Source organism: Oncorhynchus clarkii, chromosome 16 (genome assembly GCF_045791955.1).
Source record: "Oncorhynchus clarkii lewisi isolate Uvic-CL-2024 chromosome 16, UVic_Ocla_1.0, whole genome shotgun sequence".
Taxonomy (NCBI): Eukaryota; Metazoa; Chordata; class Actinopteri; order Salmoniformes; family Salmonidae; genus Oncorhynchus; species Oncorhynchus clarkii.
In genome coordinates, this window is record NC_092162.1 from 54,825,913 (window position 1) to 54,847,283 (window position 21,371).

Here is a 21,371-nt window from a genome sequence, read left to right on the forward strand (position 1 = left end):
AGCCTTTTAAAATGATAAACTTGGATTAGCTAACACAACGGCCATTGGAACACAGGTGTGATGGTTACTGAAAATGGGCCTTTGTAAGTCTATGTACAGTGCCTTGCGAAAGTATTCGGCCCCCTTGAACTTTGCGACCTTTTGCCACATTTCAGGCTTCAAACATAAAGATATAAAACTGTATTTTTTTGTGAAGAATCAACAACAAGTGGGACACAATCATGAAGTGGAATGACATTTATTGGATATTTCAAACTTTTTTAACAAATCAAAAACTGAAAAATTGGGCGTGCAAAATTATTCAGCCCCTTTACTTTCAGGGCAGCAAACTCTCTCCAGAAGTTCAGTGAGGATCTCTGAATGATCCAATGTTGACCTAAATTACTAATGATGATAAATACAATCCACCTGTGTGTAATCAAGTCTCCGTATAAATGCACCTGCACTGTGATAGTCTCAGAGGTCCGTTAAAAGCGCAGAGAGCATCACGAAGAACAAGGAACACACCAGGCAGGTCCGAGATACTGTAAACATCCCAAGGAGCACTGTGCAAGCGATAATATTGAAATGGAAGGAGTATCAGACCACTGCAAATCTACCAAGACCTGGCCGTCCCTCTAAACTTTTAGCTCATACAAGGAGAAGACTGATCAGAGATGCAGCCAAGAGGCCCATGATCACTCTGGATGAACTGCAGAGATCTACAGCTGAGGTGGGAGACTCTGTCCATAGGACAACAATCAGTCGTATATTGCACAAATCTGGCCTTTATGGAAGAGTGGCAAGAAGAAAGCCATTTCTTAAAGATATCCATAAAAAGTGTTGTTTAAAGTTTGCCACAAGAAACCTGGGAGACACACCAAACATGTGGAAGAAGGTGCTCTGGTCAGATGAAACCAAAATTGAACTTTTTGGCAACAATGTAAAACGTTATGTTTGGCGTAAAAGCAACACAGCTCATCACCCTGAACACACCATCTCCACTGTCAAACATGGTGGTGGCAGCATCATGGTTTGGGCCTGCTTTTCTTCAGCAGGGACAGGGAAGATGGTTAAAATTGATTGGAAGATGGATGGAGCCAAATACAGGACCATTCTGGAAGAAAACCTGATGGAGTCTGCAAAAGACCTGAGACTGGGACGGAGATTTGTCTTCCAACAAGACAATGATCCAAAACATAAAGCAAAATCTACAATGGAATGGTTCAAAAATAAACATATCCAGGTGTTAGAATGGCCAAGTCAAAGTCCAGACCTGAATCCAATCGAGAATCTGTGGAAAGAACTGAAAACTGCTGTTCACAAATGCTCTCCATCCAACCTCACTGAGCTCGAGCTGTTTTGCAAGGAGGAATGGGAAAAAATTTCAGTCTCTCGATGTGCAAAACTGATAGAGACATACCCCAAGCAACTTACAGCTGTAATCGCAGCAAAAGGTGGCGCTACAAAGTATTAACTTAAGGGGGCTGAATAATTTTGCACGCCCAATGTTTCAGTTTTTGATTTGTTAGAAAAGTTTGAAATATCCAATAAATGTCGTTCCACTTCATGATTGTGTCCCACTTGTTGTTGATTCTTCACAAAAAATACAGTTTTATATCTTTATGTTTGAAGCCTGAAATGTGGCTAAAGGTCGCAAAGTTCAAGGGGGCCGAATACTTTCGCAAGGCACTGTAGATATTCCTTTAAAAAATCAGCTGTTCCCAGCTACAATAGTCATTTACAACATTAACAATGTCCACACTGTATTTCTGATCAATTTGATGTTATTTTAATGGACAAAAATATAGTGCAAGTATTTAAAGAAAAGGGCAATAAATATATAAGGTCAACTCTGTCCGTGTAGCTATTTTGTTCAATATTTTTCAGTCATATTGCTTGGGAATAAAAGCTGCTCAAAAGCCTGTTGGTGTCATACTTGATGCACTGGTACCTCTTGCCATGTGGCAACAGAAAAAATAGTCTTTGGCTTGGGTGGTTTAGGTCTTTTAAGTTTTTCCGGGTCTTTCTTCCCCAACGTCTGAATATCGAGGGCGGTGCTATTGCCATACCAAGCAGTGATGCAGTCAGTCAATATGCTCTCAATGGTACAGCTGTATAACCTTTTCATGATTTGAGGGCCCATGCCAAACTGTTTCAACCTCATGAGAGGAAAGAGGTACTGTCGCGCCTTCTTCACGACTGCTTTGTGTGTTTGGACCATTTTAAGTCTTTAGTGATTTGGACACCAAGGAACTTGAAGATGTCTACCTGCTCCACTGCCGCCCGTTAATGTGGACGGTTGGCGTGCCGTTTCCTGTAGTCCATGATCAGCTCCTTGGTCTTGCTGACGTTGAGGGAGAGGTTTTTCCTCCGGCAATACACTGTCAGGTCAGTGGTTTCAGCATTGTGTAAAAAACATTTTCATTACACCTCCCCAGAAACACTGGTACAAGATAAGTAAGAATTTCACTGTAAGGTCTACCTGTTGTATTTGGCGCACGTGACAAATAAACGTTGATTTGATTTGATCATGGCCTGCGTGGTAAATCATTGAGCTGTTATGCACTTTTGAAACACAAGGTGGCAAACTTGCTTAAATGTGTTTTCAACCAGACATCAGAAACTGCTCTAGTCTGTTGCTCTCTGATATATACAGTCAAGTAAACGATGTAGTGGCCCATGTAAACAACCTCACATAGCCTATGGATACAGTAGGCCAGATATAAAGGGTTTTACACATGTATTAATTGAAGATCCCCAAGAGAATAATCATTATATCATGAGATGCAGCCTGTTTGGCCCCTAGTTTGCTTTGTTAATCCCTGGTCTGCCATCTAAATGGAACAAACAGTACATGGAGTCTGGGTCTTGAGCAATTTTCAGCAAATTGGTATGTAAACACAGCCCCTCACTCACACAACTAACTTGAAGATTTAATTATTTTTAGGTAATGGGTGTGATATGTGTTCAACAGTTTGATAATCTGTGTTTCCCTTCCTTTGAGAGAGGAACACTCCCTTTGAGTAGTCTTATTACAATGCTCTGGAGAACAGAACGGAAACATTCTATCAATAGAATATCAATTAATTAGGCCTACGTTGGTTGGAATGAATTTGTGGCATTCCCCTTCTATATTTCTCTGCCTTTGGTAACAATGAAAGAAAAGGAAATCGCCACCTAACTGTGTATCGCCTAATATTGGAAAGGCTTCTAGCTCCCCATTCATGTGCAATATCAGGAAACAGGTAGGTGGTAGAGACAGATGGAGGGTGAGGGAAATAGAGACAGCCCAGCTCTATTTTGCCAAGTGAGATTTAATCAGCCCTCTGTTAGTGTAGAGCCTGTAGATCTGGTTCCAGACAGTGAATGGCAGGGGTTTCTCTCAGAACCAATTTATGCTTGGCTGCCGCTCACCTCTCCCCCATTTGTCCTTGGAGTTATTGTTCCCGCTTTACCCTCACTGTACAGTCCATTGCAGCCGCCACTAGAATCATGGGACCTCCTCTCCCTATCCCACTAAAAGCCACATGCCCCATTTCCCCCACCCCCACCCTCTGCCTACTGTCTCTGCACTGTAGTCAGCAGATTTTAAAAAGAGAATGGCTCTCTCTGTGATTGAGTGTAATTTTATCTGGATTAACTGATTGAGGGATGATTTGTTGTATCTGCCATTTGGATCCACAATCCCACAGCCACTCCCACATAGGACACACACACAAGCAGGCAGGAACAGCAAGGCATAGTAGAGTTCTACTACAAAATTAGTATAGGTGACAGTAAGTTGATGGCTTTTGCAGGGTTTGTCAGAGTATCAATGTCACTGTACTGTAACACTCTTCCTATCAGGCCTCTCAAAATGTACTATAGTCTGTGCAAGGGAAACACAGAGTTTGGAGACAGCCTCGCCAGGCACTGAGATGAGAGAGGAGCTGATTCTTATTCTGGGCCTGTCTTTGGCTCCAGGGGAGGTTGAGAGAGAGGTGTGGAGCAGCTATGGTGGGGAAACTATATCAGCATGGAGGCAGATCAAAGTTGATGCTAACCAGGGGTGAAACTGACAAATACAAAGGGTGAATTATACAATGGTTGTTCACTAGGTTGCATAGTAACGGTGGATCCTGTTATGAATATGGGGTAAGGCAGTTAATGAGAATCTTTCTCTCTTTGAATTTTGTTTAGTCTTTTCTCATCTGTGGACAAAAGAGGAGAAGTAATAAAAGGTGAAAATGAGGCACAAGTGTAGACGGGGTTAATACTGTATCTCCACATTCATACACAGCTTCAGTGTCACTGTTGTAAAACAAAGCTATGTACATCTACCAAACGCTATGTATCGAAATTTGAAGTGTAATGGGATATAGGCTCTGTAGGTAGTGACAAAAGACATCTCAAGGTGAAGAGATTTCCTCACAAAAGAATGTATGGACACATCAAGGTCAACGACATGATTGTGCATGTTTTGGTGTATGAAAAACCTCAGCAGATAGTTCACAAACACACACACATTTTATGCAATCCTACTGTTGCTATGACTACCTAGTTCTTGCCACAAAATACATTCTCTGACAAAGAGAGATTTGTGAGAAAATGTCATGTTCTTTGCTTGCTCCTGACTAAATCATAATAAGTACGGAGTGAAAATTAAATAAAGTCTCCTACAAGCTATATCATCAACCTGATACCGTGTGTTCTTACTGGATGGATGTTCCTTCCTGCTTCTCCTGTGTGAGGAAGGAATGCCTCATTCCCAGAGAAATGTCCAGAGGTCATACATCTTGGCAGAGGGCTCTGTCTTTTTCAAGGGCATATAATCATCAAACAGCAGAGTGGACAATTTGTTGTGCAGTGTACACTGTTGGCATCCAATAGCTACAGGGTAGCTGCAGTTGTCTGTTCTACAGTATGTATTGTATGCTGTAGTGAGTTGCCAACACAAGAACTGGCATGAACTGGATAGCACACAGGTGACTCTCCATGAATATTCGAATGCGATTGGGAATTCTAACTGACCTAATTAGCTTCTGTTTATCCAGAAAGCTTAATTCACCTCTGTTATGGTACAGGGTCTGCCTTGTGGGATCATTGGTCATTTTGCAGGATCGTTCTGTGCATTAGTTCGGTGCACGTCAATACTATAGGCTTTTGAACCAGAGGACATCAATGATTGGTTGTATAGGGCGATGCAGTGTTGATTAGTGTTACATTTTGAAGAAGCCCTTCCAAAATCATTCAATAGTTTCATATTTTTTTGGTACTTTGAAATGCACACAAATGGTGGATTGCTGATCTATCCATTTAAACCGATGCACACCTTCGTCTTGATTCAAGGGAATGCAGGAAAGATAAGCCATGCTATTGTTTAAGGGAAATTAGGACTGTGATGCAAACTAGACAAAACAAAACCTGCAATCAGAAGATGAGCCACAGTTACTTGACCTGACCTCCATACATCTATACACCTCAAACCTCCAAGATCAACATCAACCTCCTGCCCTCATTCCTTTCCCACATACAAAACCCCCCACCCCCAACACGCCCAGTGCTCCAACCCCCACCCCTTATACTCCGATGCCAAGCTTGGTTGTCTAATTAAACGGCTAAATAAGTGCATTCACTGTGAACATGCTTGCGGGGCTTGCCAAACTGGGGATGGGGGAGGATGGAAAGGTGATGCGGGGGCAGGATGGGTAAACTTATGGGGTCTCTGTAGTAGGGCAGAGAGAGAGGGTTTGCCTGAGGGTCACATAGGAGGACATCAATCCAGCAGACGTGAACAGAGTGCAGGCATGTGTGAGCCAACAGGGTCACTGCTGCTCACCTATGTCGGCTACACATGGGAATGGGAGATATGCGGAGTACACAGCATAAACTGCTTAGTGGTATACACAGGACAGAGATGCACACACACATGCAAACAGATTAAAGGAACCCCGTAGGACTGAACGTACAAACACATGGGTACGATGATGCAGGGTTCAGGCCATAGCACACATTCTAATAACCACTATTGCTAACTCTCATCCCACTGCTCCAATTACTATCACCATAATATAGCTAACGATGAGCAATACAAGATAAACCAGACAGAGAAGAATGGTTGAATAATAAGAGCATGGCAATAATAGAAGTGATGTACTGTCAGTGGATGACATTTTACCATAAATGCTGTTCAAATTTGGTTTGATTGTGATAATATTAAGTATGCTAATATCATTGAATATAGTACACAGAAAAGCCTTGGTGTATGCGGTCTGGGGAAGTCTATGTGCTTCATTGGGCAGCCCAGAGCACACAGCCATGCACAGACTGATGCTACAGAGCTGCCTGATCTCATTACATCAAAATAGCTCTGGATAGAGAAATCAAACAGATATCTATGGGATGTCATGACAGAGGTTCACTTAGATGAAGTCCTATGTGATTCTATAAGGTGAGCACCCCTCTTTATTTCTTGTTACGCTTCTGTGTGTTGCTCCATCTTACTAGCTGTGGATATTAAATTGGTGTAGACAAGCAGACCTGCAAACATGTAGATACAAATCAACAGACATACAGATGTAGAAATAAACAGACACATGCAGACAAACACACACACACACACAGACACACACACACACACACACACACACACATAGATGAAAAAGGCAGACACCCAATGACACATACACAAACATACTATGTGCATGCACGCATGCACATACACATTCACACGCATACACATTAGGATGGAAACATGGTGAGACAGATGCTCAGAGGGTACAGACACAAACGTCAGTTCCCCCTCCTCGCTCTACTGAGCCTGTGTCATAGAGACCCATTTAGGAGACAGGAGTTATGGCATTGTCACAGCGGCCGCAGTAGCGCTCGCTCAGGGGGAGGCTTTCTGTGTGTGTGTGTGTGTGTCTCACTGGGTGCAGACAGCTCATCAGTAATCAGGCAGCATAGCTCTGACTCCCCTTCCTTGCCCCCTTTCTCACTCTCCTGCCGTCTCTGTGCCATGTCTGATAGAGGCGGTGTGTGTGTGTGTGTGTGTGTGTGTGGGAGGCAATGTCTGATAGATGATGTACTTATTTGGTAAAGAGCAACACTGCAGATCGGCCATTTTCCCAGGCTAATAGTTGAACCCCCATCGGGTCCCAAGAGGATTTCAGACCACTGGGGTTGAACTCTCCCCCTAAATCACCCTCTCTGTGGCTCCTAATTCCCCAACCTTGGCTACCCTCTCATTGCCCCACTCCACCCCAGGCCCCTCTCTTCCATCCACAAGGGGAATATAATAAATTGCATATTTATGGTAATGACATCTGGGCCTTTCTCCAATGTATTTCAAATGACAGGTTTCCGAAGTGTTCTAGAAAAAAAATACAAATAAACAGATGTGTTTATGTTAGGATTTTTTGTAATCTTTGATGTTTGGTTTTGTACTAATGAATCTCGAATAAATCCTTTTGGGAACTTCTTCCACACCAAATTAAAGATACTGTATTTGGATCCAAACATATTGTACAGCAAAAACAACTGTGAAAACAAAATGGCCTCCTTAAACGGCTGCAGTCTATAGCCAAAGAGCTTGGCCTGGGCTGTGCCAAAACACCATTTACCAATTCGCAATAGCCACGCACACCCTGGAGCAACCTGTCGTGGCTCATTGGCTAAATGAACTTGCAGTGTCTGGCCAGATGTTTGCTTAATTTGACAGGACTCCTGGCTTATGCTGGGCATTTATTTTCAACCTTGTGTGCATGTGTGCAAGTGTGCATGCGCTTGTGGTAAGCCTATGTGCTGCAGACAGACAGACAGAGACAGCAAATCTTTGGTGAATCACCACAAACACCCTATCTTCACCACTCTGCCCATTAGCATTGTAGATTATTTGTACTGTAAAAAATACAAAACTTGCAGTTGATCCATGGATCATTGCCAGGATATGGCAGGAGAGGAGATCTGTCATAGATTGTCAACAGGAAAGTGTTTCTCACCTTGGCCTCTTTCTGCTGACTTTCCCTGTGTCTCAGACAACCCCACAGGCACAGACACCACCCCAGCTCAGATGCTCTCGGAGCCTGGACAGATGTGTCTCTTCCCCCCTTTATTACTGTGTGTGTGTGTGTGTGTGTGTGTGTGTGTGTGTGTGTGTCACTTAGGATTACGTTGTCTGTCTCTGATAAGCTCAGGAATCTACAACTCTCAGCTGCTCCTGTGTGAATATACTGTATCATCATGGCACAGAGAGGGACAGCATGACAGAGATACAGAGGCGAACAAAGATCATGAGAAGGAATTATATAAATACAGAAGGGGGTGGAGAAGAGGGGACAGAGTGCAAGAGGGAGAGGACATCTATGAGAGAGAGAGAGAGACAGAGAGAGAGAGAGAGAGAGAGAGAGAGAGAGAGAGACCCTAAAAGTGCTGTGGTGTTGATGGTATCCTCAATGAAATTATAAAATATACCGACCACAAATACCAATTGGCTATACTTAAACTCTTTAACATCATCCTTAGCTCTGGCATCTTCCCCAATATTTGGAACCAAGGACTGATCACCCCAATCCACAAAAGTGGAGTCAAATTTGACCCCAATAACTACCATGGGATATGCATTAACAGCAACCTTAATCCTCTGCATTATCATTAACAGCAGACTAGTTCATTTCCTCAGTGAAAACAATGTACTGAGCAAATTTAAATTGTCTTTTTACCAAATTACGACAAAAACATACGACATTATGAAATCCATGTACACAAACACACACATTTCTTCTCACAGACAGGGCCGTGGGGTGAGAAAGGGATGCAGTTTAAGCCCCAACCTCTTCAACATATATACCAACAAATTAGCGAGGGGACTAGAACAGTCTGTAGCACCCGGCCTCACCCTACTAGAATCTGAAGTCAAATGTCTACTGTTTGCTGATGATCTGGTGCTTCTGTCACCAACCAAGGAGGACTTATAGCAGCACCTAGATCTTCTGCACAGATTCTGTCAGACCTGGGCCCTGACAGTACATTTCAGTAAAACAAAAAATAATGGTGTTCCAAAAAAGTTCCAGTCACCAGGACCACAAATACAAATTCCATCTAGACACCGTTGCCCTAGAGAACACGAAAAACGATACATACCTCGGCCTAAACATCAGCGCCACAGGTAACTTCCACAAAGCTGTAAACGAGCTGAGAGACAAAGCAAGAAGGGCCTTCTTTGCTATCAAAAGGAACATAAAATTTGACATACCAAATAGGATCTGGCTTAAAATACTTGAATCAGTTATAGAGCCTGTTGCCCTTCATGGTTGCGAGGTCTGGGGTCCGCTCACCAACCAAGAATTCACAAAATGGGACAAATACCAAATTGAGACTCTGCATGCAGAATTCTGCAAAAATATCCTCTGTGTACAACGTAAAACACCAAATAATGCATGCAAAGCAGAATTAGGCCGATACCCGCTAATGATCAAAATCCAGAAAAGAGACGTTAAATTCTACAACCACCTAAAACGAAGTGATTCCCAAACCTTCCATAACAAAGCCATCACCTACAGCGAGATGAATCTGCAGAAAAGTCCCCGAAGAAAGCTGGTCCTGTGGCACTGTTCACAAGCACAAACAGATCCCACAGAGCCCCAGGTCAGCAACACAATTAGACCCAACCAAATCATGAGAAAACAAAAGATAATTACTTGACACATTGGAAAGAATTAACAAAACATAACATACTTCAATGCTATTTGGCCCTAAACAGAGAGTACACAGTGGCAGAATACCTGACCACTTTGACTGACCCAAACTTAAGGAAAGCTTTGACTATGTACAGACTCAGTAAACCTTAGCCTTGCTATTGAGAAAGGCTGCCATAGGCAGACCTAGCTCTCAAGAGAAGACAGGCCAAGTGCACAATGCCCACAAAATCAGGTGGAAACTGAGCTGCACTTCCTAACCTCCTGCCAAATGTATGGCCATATTAAAGACACATATTTCCCTCAGATTACACAGATCCACAAAGAATTTGAAAACAAACTCAATGTTGATAAACTCCCGTATCTACTGGGTGAAATACCACAGTGTGCCATCACAGCAGCAATATTTGTGACCTGTTGCCACAAGAAAAGGCCAACCAGTGAAGAACAAACACCATTGTAAATACAACCCATATTTATGTTTATTTATTTTCCCTTTTGTACTTTAACTCTTTGCACGTTGTTACAACACTGTATATAGACATAATATGACATTTGAAATGTCTGTATTCTTTCGGAACTTCTGTCAGTGTCATGTTTACTGTTAATTTGTATTGTTTATTTCACTTTTTTTTTCTTATCTACTTCACTTGCTTTGGCAATGTCAACATATGCCATGCCAAAAAGCCCTTAAATTGAATTGAATTGAATTGAGTGAGAGAAAAGGAGAGCAAGAGAGAGAGAGAGAGCATGAGCGAGCGAGAGAGAGAGAGAGCTGGTCAGGGCAGTTCAGAGATGCTTGGATGTTTTTTAGTGCTGGCACTGCCCAATAGGTCACTTCTTCTGTGGGCATTACCACAGGGTGTCACACCCTGATCTGTTTCACCTGTCTTTGTGATTGTCACCACCCCCCTCCAGGTGTCGCCCATCTTCCCCATTATCCCCTGTGTATTTATACCTGTGTTCTCTGTTTGTCTGTTGCCAGTTCGGCTTGCTTGTCAAGTCAACCAGGGGTTTTTCTCAGCTCCTGCTTTTCCCAGTCAAGCTTTTTCCTCGCCCTCCTGATTTTGACCCTTGCCTGTCCCAACTCTGAGCCTGCCTGCCTGACCACCCTGCCTGCCCCTGAGCCTGCCTGCCGACTTGTATCTTTGCCTGAACTCTGGATTATTGACCTCTGCCTACCCTGAGCCTACCTGCCGTCCGGTACGGTTGGCCCACCTCTGGTTTACTGACCCGAGCCTGCCTTGACCTGTCTATTGCCTGCCCCTGTTGGATTATTAAACCATTGATAATTTGACGCTGTCTGCATCTGGGGCTTACCTTCATACTTAATACAGGGTATGGTACATTACTAAAATACCCAACCCCCTCCTTCAGAGGCATCACCCAGGTTGGTTGTGTGTGTATGTTTTGGGGGAGGGGTGTCCCCAAGGCTATATTCACGCTTCAGTTGCATGTGTCCAGTCTGTTTTTGACAGAAATATCAGCTATACACATGTTGTTTACGTTTAGTCTCCACCATTTCAATTTTCAAATAATGTTCTGCTGTTGAATCATAGCAGTAGACTCAACAGCCAAACATACAGAAGCAAATTATTATGTTGTACCCTTGAACCAGGGATAAAAGAACCATGTCAGGCTTCTTCGAAGACAAACCTCACAATGAGCTACAGTATATCATCGATTCTACGTTCTTTCACGGTAAGAACATTGAAGCAAGCTTTGTTGATCCAACACCACTTTGATATCATTTAAAGACACACAATGAATAACTGCAATTTAGCCTACATCATAGCTCAAAGTAAAGTTGAAATGCAACGCATCAATATACTTTTCTATTTACCAAACCTCATGTTACTAAGCTGCAATCATACTTAGGGCAGCTACAGTATGTGTCTGCCATCACAGTATAGCAGAGCATTTAGTGAAGAGATTTCACTGCAGGTGGATGTGCTGCAGTAATGTAATAACCCTCCCTGTCAACATTCTAATGGGCAAATGGTGTCTTTCTGAGCTTATAATGATTAAAATTGAGCATTTAATGTTGACTAAATTACAACATCCCTCAGCAATTTGATCAATTATGCTCTGGTATCATTAGACTGATCTGTCTTGTCCTAGTACGTGTGTATCACCCATTATCAATATCTCAGTCTGTCCCAAGGTAAGAGGTAATCTATATCTGTGAATGGCTCTTAACTCTCAAGTTATTCTATATGGCTCACGTTTTACTGCAACATTTTCAATAACTTCAACCAACCAAGTATGTACAGTACTCATCATAATGCTTAGTTAAAGGAGGATATTTAACCCAAAGACTCCTCTACAGAAGTTAGATAAGAGCTTGATGAGTTGGTAGTGCTGCTAGGGCCCTAGAGTGTCCCTCATCACAGGGAGTGTGGCTGTGCTATTGAGGGTGAAGCCATCTGTTTAAGTTTCATACTGTATGTTACACTTTAAGTCACCTTCATATGTTAATGCCTCATAAACATTCACAACTTATAGATGTTACTTTTCCCCTTATGGACCACCAAACCTGTACTCCACAAAAACTCAGACATCTGAGAATATATATAAGGCGAGCTTTATTCAGAACCAAAGAGAAAACTTATGGATGGAAAAAAAAATCAATGTCCATTCAAATGAAGAATTCTACCCCAAAATTTACAGTCAAAAATAAAACGACAACATTGAGCAATACAGTATTTCATTAATAAATTAAGTTGAAGCCATTTTACTTAACACAAACACTGAGTTTTGTTCCAACAACATTATTTTTGGAGCTTTACAAATGGCATATAAAGCAGGATATGTACAACCAGACATGGTCTGTTCTTAGCAAAGGAGTGGGAGCAGAAACAGTATGACGGCTGTATATTCAGTCTGAACAGTGTTTCAGTCACTCCAGGCAGATTTGGAGCTTATTCACTCACTGCTGGGAACTCAGGTTATAAAAGATACTCAATTTGCTTTTTTTGTTCTGACACAAGCCACTGAGCTGCCACTGAGTTCGGAGGCTTCAAATTAGTTTTTCAGATATTTTTCAGATGTTTTTCAGCAGTGCACTACTAACTGAAATGTCCAGCCGTCACCTTAGCAGTGGTCTCATGCTACAAATGAAAGGTGAGACGCACCTGGTTAAATAAAGGTGAAATAAATAAATAAAAAACTGTTGGAGCCCTCTTTCTTTTCTCTCAGAGCCAGAAACTGCACCCATCATCACAATTCTGCTGACTTCTGCCACTGCTCACACAGTTGCTAAGCAACCCTTAAATTCCAGTGTTCTGTAAGTCCAAACAACTCAGAGCTCCTGTCTGTGCAAATCATGAAGTCCTCTATTAGCCGGGTCGTAGACAGCTCCTAATACAAGATGACTTCAGTGAGTACAACAACAATGACAAAAAAAGCAACTACAATTAAAAAGGACTGGGCAGAAAGCAGATTACAAATTTGAAGAATACTGAAAAATATAAATCACCTTATACTTAAAAGATTTCAAAGCAAAACAAACTGAAAAATAACTTACTTTGGACAGGACCAGCCTGTTAGTTGTTTCAGCTCAAATTCACCCATCCCACCCACGCCCAACCCTCACAGACCCTTTACCCCATTTCTTACACTCTCCACTAAGTATGAATGAGAGACCCATCTTTGTAAAGGCCTTGATCCTGTACTCTCATCAATAATGGCCAGCCACACTACAAGAATGACAACTCCAGAGAGTCATCCCAGGTGATCAATTGTGGAACATGAAGGAGACTTATTTTTTCAGTCTCTGAATCAGAGAGGTGTGGGGGGCTGCCATAATTGACATTCACTTTAACAGGGGTTAACTGCCTTGCTCAGAATTTTTACAGATTTTTACCTTGTCAGCTCAGGGATTCGATCCAGCAACCTTTCGGTTACTGGCCCAACGCTCTAACCACTGGGCTACCTACCGCCCCGAGGTGTGTGTGTGTGTGTGTGTGTGTGTGTGTGTGTGTGTGTGTGTGTGTGTGTGTGTGTGTGTGTGTGTGTGTGTGTGTGTGTGTGTGTGTGTGTGTGTGTGTGTGTGTGTGTGTGTGTGTGTGTGTGTGTGTGTGTGTGTGTGTGTGTGTTTGTTTGTTTGTTTGTGGGGGGGTGATCATGAAGAGGACCAGTATATCCTATACAGAGTAAACCATGTTTTTTTTTAAGTGGGGCGTCAGTGGGGGCGGGGACTGGGGAGGATGTTGGGGGAGGCCAGAGGGGTTCTAAAGAAACCCCTTCCTTCCCCCTTACTTCCGATTCCCTTGCCCCTCTACCACCTTGCACCTCCTTTTGCCCGCTGGACTGTTCAATGGAGTGAATCGCTGGCCACCCCAGTCTGGGTTCTTCCCCCTCCCTCACATGATGGAGCAGCCCTTAGCCTTGTCCTTGCCGAAGGTGGAGGAGAGGAGGTCAGACTTTCTGGGCAGGAAAAGGAGTCTCTTGGAGAGGCGTCGGGCAGGGCTGGTCTTGGTGGAGGGCTGTAGCTTGCTGATGCAGGCCAGGGCTGAAGTACGGAACACACTGTGGATGCTCTTCTCTGAGGTGAAGGCCGAACACTCCAAGTAGGCCTCCGCACCTAGCTGCTTGGCCATGGAGGAACCCTGCAACATGAAGGGGAAAGAACAGGAGTGAGACGGAGGAAGCGAGACACCAAAGAGAGAGAAAGAGAGAGAGAGAGAGAGAGAGAGAGAAAGAGAGAAAGAGAAAGAGAGAGAGAAAGTGAGAGAGAAAGAGAGAGAGAAAGAGAGAGAGAGAGAGAGAAAGAGAGAGAGAAAGAGAGAGAGAGAAAGTGAGAGAGAAAGAGAGAGAGAGAGAGAGAGAGAGAGAGAGAGAGAGAGAGAGAGAGAGAGAGAGAAAGAGAAAGAGAGAGAGAGAGAGAGAGAGAGAGAGAGAGAGAGAGAGAGAGAGAGAGAGAGAGCATTATGTAAGATTCACCTGCTCATGTGAGATGGGTGTCTGCTTCTGATTGGACAACTCCATGAGCGTACACACGTCTGTGCGCAGGTCTGTTTTACAGCCTATCAGGAGGATGCGTGTGCTGGGGCAGAAATCCAGGATCTCTGTCTTCCACTGCAACGAAAAGGACATATGGCTGTCATGAGGTTGTTATAATGTATCATCACCACAGATGTAAAGTGCATGATTGTGATGATGGCTAAGATGAGGAGGAAGAAGAAATTGACATCAACAATGATGATGATCACAATGACAATGGCCTTGCCTTTTTCAGTGCACCATCAATTGAGTCTGGTCGGCTGATGTCGTAACAGAGGAGCACAGCGTCTGAGTAGCTGTAGCACAGGGGTCGGACGTTATCATAGTACGGGGAGCCTATAGGGTCAAACAGATCGGCTGGGGTCAGTCACAGGGCTTTCAATAGGACAGTACATCAAATCACATTTTATTTGTCACATGCTTCGTAGACAACAGTGAAATGCTTAATTACGGGTCCATTTCCAACAATGAGTTAACAGAGTTAAAGAGTTAAAGATAAGATAAAATATTCAATCAAACATAGAAATAGTGACACAATGAATAAATACACAGTGAAAAACAAATATATTTAACAAGTAAAAATAACATGGCTATATACAGGGAGTACCAGTACCGATGTCGATGTGCAGGGGTACAGAGTAATTGGTGTAGCTATGTAGTGTACTTATAGGTAGGGGTATAGTGACTAGGCAACATGATAGATAATAGACAGCAGCAGCGTATGTGGTGAGTGTGAAAGTGTGTGTGTTGGGGTGTCAAGTATGTATGAGTGTCTGGGTAGATAGAGTCCAGTGTTGGTGCATAGTCAGTGGAAAAAAAAGGTCAATGGAGGTAGTCCAGGAAGCCATTTGATTAGCTTTTTAGGAGTCTTGTTAAAAAGTCTTATGACTTGGGGGTAGAAGCTGTTCAGGATCCTGTTGGTTCCAGACTTGATGCATTGGTACCGCTTGTCGTGCGGTAGCAGAGAGAACAGTCTGTGGCTTGGATGGCTGGAGTCTTTGACAATGTTTTGGGCCTTCCTTTGACACCGCCTATAATACAAGTCCTTGATGGCAGGGAGCTCGGCCCCAGTGAAACACTGGGCCGTACGCATTACCCTCTGTAGCACCTTGCAGTCGGTTTTCCAAGCAGTTGCCATACCAAGCGATGATTCAGCCAGTCAAGATGCTCTTGATGGTGCAGCTGTATAACTTTTTGAGGATCTGTGGGCCCAAATCTTTTCAGCCTCCTGGAGAGGAAGAGGCCATGTTGTCCCTCTTCAAGACTGTGTTGGTGTGTTTGGACCATTATAGATACTTAGTGTTGAAGGTCAGCGTGGCAGATGTGTTGTTGCCTACCCTCACCACCTGGGGTAGCCCGTCATGAAGTCCAGGATCCAGTTGCAGAGGGAGGTGTTCAGTCCCAGGGACCTTAGCTTAGTGATGAGCTTTGAGGGCACCATGGTGTTGAACTCTGAGCTGTAGTCAATGAACAACATTCTCACGTGTTCCTTTTGTCCAAGTGGGAAGGCCAGTGTGGGAAAGGCCAGTGTGGAGTGCAATAGAGATTGCATCGTCTGTGGATTGGTTGGGGTGGTATGCAAATTGGAATGGGTCCAGGGTGTCTGGGATGATGGTGTTGATGTGAACCATGACCAGTCTTCCAAATAATTTAATGGCTACAGATGTGAGTGCTATGGAGCAATAGTAATTTAGACAGGCTACCTTGGCATTCTTGGGCACAGGAAGTATGGTGGTCTGCTTGAAACATGTAGGTATTAAAGACTGGGTCAGAGAGAGGTTGAAAATGCCAGTGAAGAAACTTGCCAGCTGGTCAGCGCATGATCTGACTTAGCGTCCTCGTAATTCGACTAGTCATGCGGCCTTATAAATGTTAACCTGTTTAAAGGTCTTACTCACATCGGCTACGGAGAGCGTAGTACCAAGTGAATAAGAAACTCCATTAGTTCCATTAAGAATGATTTGTTGCAGCACAGGACACCATTCACTCCCCCTGGTAACTACGGCAAAAGCCTTGGTCAACAATGCTTGAATCCAATACTCTATTATACCCCCCCCCCCCTACACACACACACACTGTACACTGTACACTCAAATGTTCTTCCTCCCTCACAGTCAGATCTACAGTAAATCACTTCACTAAAGTTCTGCGCCTTCCCACTTAGTAGAAGATTTCTCCAATAATTCCCATTATCACACAAACAGACAAACATACACAAACACAGACATACAGAAAGAGTAAGAGAGAGGCACAGTACACAACTCTATCCCAGTCACACCCCTGTGTTTCGTAAACAATTTATGCTGAACTCTTTTTTTGTGCAGAAATCCCACTTTAAATCAGAGAGATGTAACAAAGATCTCTGTATCAGGGGAGAATCATTGATTTATGTGTTTAGGGCGTGGGTTCTATGTGATGCATAACACATACTGTACTGTATGTAAAATGTTGTTAACAATGACACCTAAACTAAAAAGTAAATGCTTCTCATGTTATAAATTAAAGACTATTGCTTAGAAAACCTTAATCTGGTTGTGTGTGCATGTGTGTGTGCATCAGTGACAGTTGCTGCCGTTTAAAATGAGGGAGGACGCAACATTTTTTATCAGCATGGCCTTATTTCTATTACAGCATATTGGATGACTGTCATTCATATTCCATTCACCCAGTTCAATGTAACTGTCATGTGTGCTCCCTCTCCAGACTCTAGGTCACCATGCTGCTCATTAAGGCGGACACCTGTCACCTTCGTTATGCGCACCTGCGCGTCATCAGACTCACCTGGACTACATCACTGCCCTGATTACCTTCCGTATATATGGCACTCCCTTTGGTTCCTTCCCCAGGCGTTATTGTTTCTGTTTCAGTTTCCTGTATGTGTGTTGTTCGTGTTTCTTGTTTTGTATTATGTTGCGTTTCTTTATTAAAACACTCACTCCCTGAACTTGCTTCCCGACTCTCAGCGCACATCGTTACAGTAAGATCGATAGGTTAAGGCTACTACATGATACTAAAATTTCCCCTATACCCATCATGAGGTTGCTACCACCTAGCCTATGAATGAAAGTTTACAACGTAGGTGCACAGGTCAAGAGAAAAATGTTAGTAATCAAGGTGACAGACAGTGTTTGCTTCCATTTAAGAATCTTTTTTCAACAAAATCGGAGGAATGACCACACCCCTAATTACCTGCAAACGAAGTTCACTTTCATAGCAGCCACATACAGACAGCATGCTCACTTTGCTAGTTGTATAATTCCTCCTCGCATATACGCTGTCCTCCTCTCACCTTTTCCCTTCACTTGTGTAATTCATTGCACAACACAATAACTGTCTGTGACCAGGCGAAAAAACCTTTCCAAGCCAAATATTCATACCATAACCGCTAACCGCTACACACAGCCTACATCATTGTCACCATATTAGCTAACGTCATAGTCAACATAGCTACTAGAAGTAACGCGTTAGTAAACCCTCTACAATCATGTAGTACAGTGTACAGCAAGCAGTTTAGCAGTTACACTGGCAGGCCCCGGTGACAATAAATTAATAAATCCAAAAGCTTACATTGAATTGTAATAGTTCCCGTATTGGATAGCCATAGCCAGCTAGCCAATGTAGCATCCCTCTCTGTTTGAGCCAGGTGTTTGAGTAGGTTAAACTAGCTAGCTGCATTCGTTAGCAAAGTAAGTGAAAGGGAAAAAAATACAAAAAATATAGCTTGTTCTCTCTCTCTTGCTTCTCCTTCATTTTTTAAAGGAAATTAATTTGTTCAAAACTGTTAAACTATTGTCTTTCTCTCTTTGAGTCAACTACTCACCACATTTTATGCACTGCAGTGCTAGCTAGCTGTAGCTTATGCTTTCTGTACTAGATTAATTATCTGATCATTTTATTGGGAGGACAACATGTCAGTTCATGCTGCAAGAGCTCTGATAGGTTGGAGGATGTTCTCCAGAAGTTGTTTTAATTATTGTGAAAGTCAATGGAAGGGGGTGAGAACCATGAGCCTCCTAGTCAATGTACCCAGAGAAGGACGGAAACTAGTTGTCCTCTGGCTACACCATGGTGCTACCCCAGTGAGTGCCGTTGAAGCAACTATAGACCTTCATAGTTATTAAATATTTGGTGACATGGTGACCAAATATTTAATAACTATGAAGGTCTATAGTTGCTTCAACGGCACTCACTGGGTGACACCATGGTGACATGGTAACATTGTGACATTGGTGACATGGTGACATTGTTGACATGGTGACAATAAATATTTGGTGACATGAATATATTTAATACAGTTTTATCTAAAAAGGCTAACTTTTGTTATGCTTCGCTTGACATTTTTCTGAAAATCCCCTTCCTCTGAGGAGGAGCCTCCACTGGTGTGCGTATGCGTGTGCATGCATGCCTACACACCAAAGTATAACGTATGTTAATGTTTACATGAAATTAGTGCTTACATTAGTGCTTACAGCGATATATGTGGTCCCTCTGTTGTACAGGAAGGTCTCTGTGCTAAAATCAGGCGCTGACAGGATGTCCATCCTCTCACCACACCAACAACAGATTACATTTTTAACCTACTCCAGAAACGTGTTAAACACAAACTAAACCAGCAAATAATGAACTAAGAAAAGCTTCATCATGCAGATGTACAATGTAACCTACTTATTATTTTTTTTTTTTTTAATTATTTAACCTTTATTTAACTTATGCCTTTATGGGTAGTGCTAAATGCATTTGCATGATATAGAATTCCCTCCTTCTACTGTAGGTGTGCCATTCTCTTCAGATCCAATCCATTATTAAAAGCCTGACAAACATTCTCCTTTGAGGGAGGCAATTGTCTGACGTTTACAAGGAATAACTGTATAGTGTGTAAAGGCAAGAGATGAGGGAACTGAATGGCAGTGATTGGACTTGTTTTTCCAGTAGGAGACAATGACCATATTGTCAGAGGTGTCCAGGGTGATGCAATGCTGGGGAAACAGAGATGATGATGGCTCTGAACCCTGGAGCTGAGACTTTAGTTATAGGACAATCGGAGAAATCCATGATATGGCACAGGATGTCAGAGAGACAGATAGAGATCTCAGTGTTTAGACTATAGAGGCACTTTTGATGGCATGATGATAGAAACAGTGGAAAAAAGAAAGGTGGAAAGAGCTAGGGAGAGGTTAAAACGAGGTGTGAAAATGTAAAGGTGGGGATGAGTCTACTGTTGTTTACAAATTGCATTGTTTTCAGAGCGAGTGGGCAAGGAAATGTAAGTCAGGTTTTGCAGTACAATTCCTCTGAGAACTTGAATATAAAGACACATTAAAATGGAATGCTTTTGGACTCTCTCCTGTTCAAGAGAAAGGAGTTTCAAGGTAGCGGCCTGAGAACAAGTTGGAGGAACATTTCACGCATGATAAACCCCCTCCACTATATCTGCAGGTAGAGCACCTTGTATAGAGAGACATTACACATTATATCCCTTTTTATAATACATTATAAAGGCTTATACATGCCTAAATACCTTAAGTAATGCTTTAAGTAAAGTGCTACTGTAAGGGTATGTTGGATGTATGCAGGGAGAGTGCAGAGTGTAATGCTCACCTGACGTGTCCCAGAGACTGAGCTCTACGCGCTGGTCCTCCAGCTCCAGACAGGCTGTGTAGTTCTCAAATACCGTTGGAACATATGTCTGTGGATGCAGAAAGGAATGGGTTCATTTGTACTACTAAAGGCAATTACACTATGTAAATGTAGGATTTAGAAATTAGAATACAGTCAACCTGTGAAATGATGACCCTTGTAATCCTCAGTCCTACATTTACATACAGTGTAAATTGTGTTAGTTTTACATATAATGATCATCCCAGTTTGTGGCTACTGTGCCACTGCCTACTGTCTGTCTGACCAAATAAGGCATCTGATCATTTCAAAACGAAGGCCAACTCCATGATAACAGAAAAATAATACAAATCATTTTAAGAGGTATTTTAGTATTTTAAGAAATAGGAAATAATTGTTTCCTATCAATTATACAGTTAGGAAGTTAATACTTATCTTGGGATAAAGTATCATATAAGAATTAAGCAATAAATAATCTATGTCTTGAAACTCTATCATAAATCTAACACAATCTAGCAATGCAGTTATTAGTGAAAATATAAACTTGACACATTCTCTTTGTTATTATCATATAATTATCACCTCTTTATAGCCTATGTATGTTGACTATTCCAGTAGGCCTATACCTTTAGGTTTAGACTGTAATCCAATCAAATGTGCCAGGTAGAAATCGCATACCTCAGGATAGGAATCCTTGGCCAGGACTTGCAACATTGCGGTTTTCCCGCATTGAACATCCCCAACCAACACCAGTTTACATCTCGCCACCATAGGCTGGGTAAGTCTCCTTTCCTTCATTGTGAAAAATATTTGGTTGATGAATACAATAAATGTATATGTGAAACAAAACAACTCCTTTGTAAATCCTCTGTCAGTTATCAGTGCTTTGTGCCGTGATTCTCTCCTCCTGCGATGAAGCTTGCTGCCAGCGGTATTGATGAGATATGACACTGCGGAACTTTATATTGTCGCGACAGCCAATGAGCGTTCTGCTAATGGTTGCGCGGCACGCGCTTCGGACGAAATATACAAGGTTTTTGTAGTCAACTGTTCTAAAGGGCGAAATGACCTACATAGTCTATCTATGTCTAGTGG

At 42.6% G+C, this 21,371-nt stretch overlaps 1 protein-coding gene across 1 annotated transcript; it reads right to left on the bottom strand.

The window, feature by feature from the left end:
• Window positions 1-13,934: 13,934 nt before the first annotated feature.
• On the bottom strand, window positions 13,935-21,166 carry LOC139367713 (rho-related GTP-binding protein Rho6-like). The gene is made up of 5 exons (XM_071106012.1): window positions 20,955-21,166; window positions 20,259-20,346; window positions 14,887-14,996; window positions 14,601-14,735; window positions 13,935-14,266 (listed from the first exon to the last, which is right to left on the bottom strand). Exons 1-5 carry the CDS (start codon window positions 21,072-21,074, stop codon window positions 14,021-14,023), a joined length of 699 nt encoding a protein of 232 aa, XP_070962113.1. The 5' UTR covers window positions 21,075-21,166; the 3' UTR covers window positions 13,935-14,020.
• Between the last annotated feature and the right edge of the window lie 205 nt (window positions 21,167-21,371).

Excerpts from the sequence above, each read along its gene's own strand:
- LOC139367713 (XM_071106012.1), bottom strand. The coding sequence starts at position 21,074 with ATGAAGGAAAGGAGACTTACCCAGCCTATGGTGGCGAGATGTAAACTG. Across the intron at positions 20,347-20,954 it reads CCAAGGATTCCTATCCTGAG|ACATATGTTCCAACGGTATT; the intron begins GTATGCGATTTC and ends CTGCATCCACAG. Across the intron at positions 14,267-14,600 it reads CACCCATCTCACATGAGCAG|GGTTCCTCCATGGCCAAGCA; the intron begins GTGAATCTTACA and ends TTCATGTTGCAG.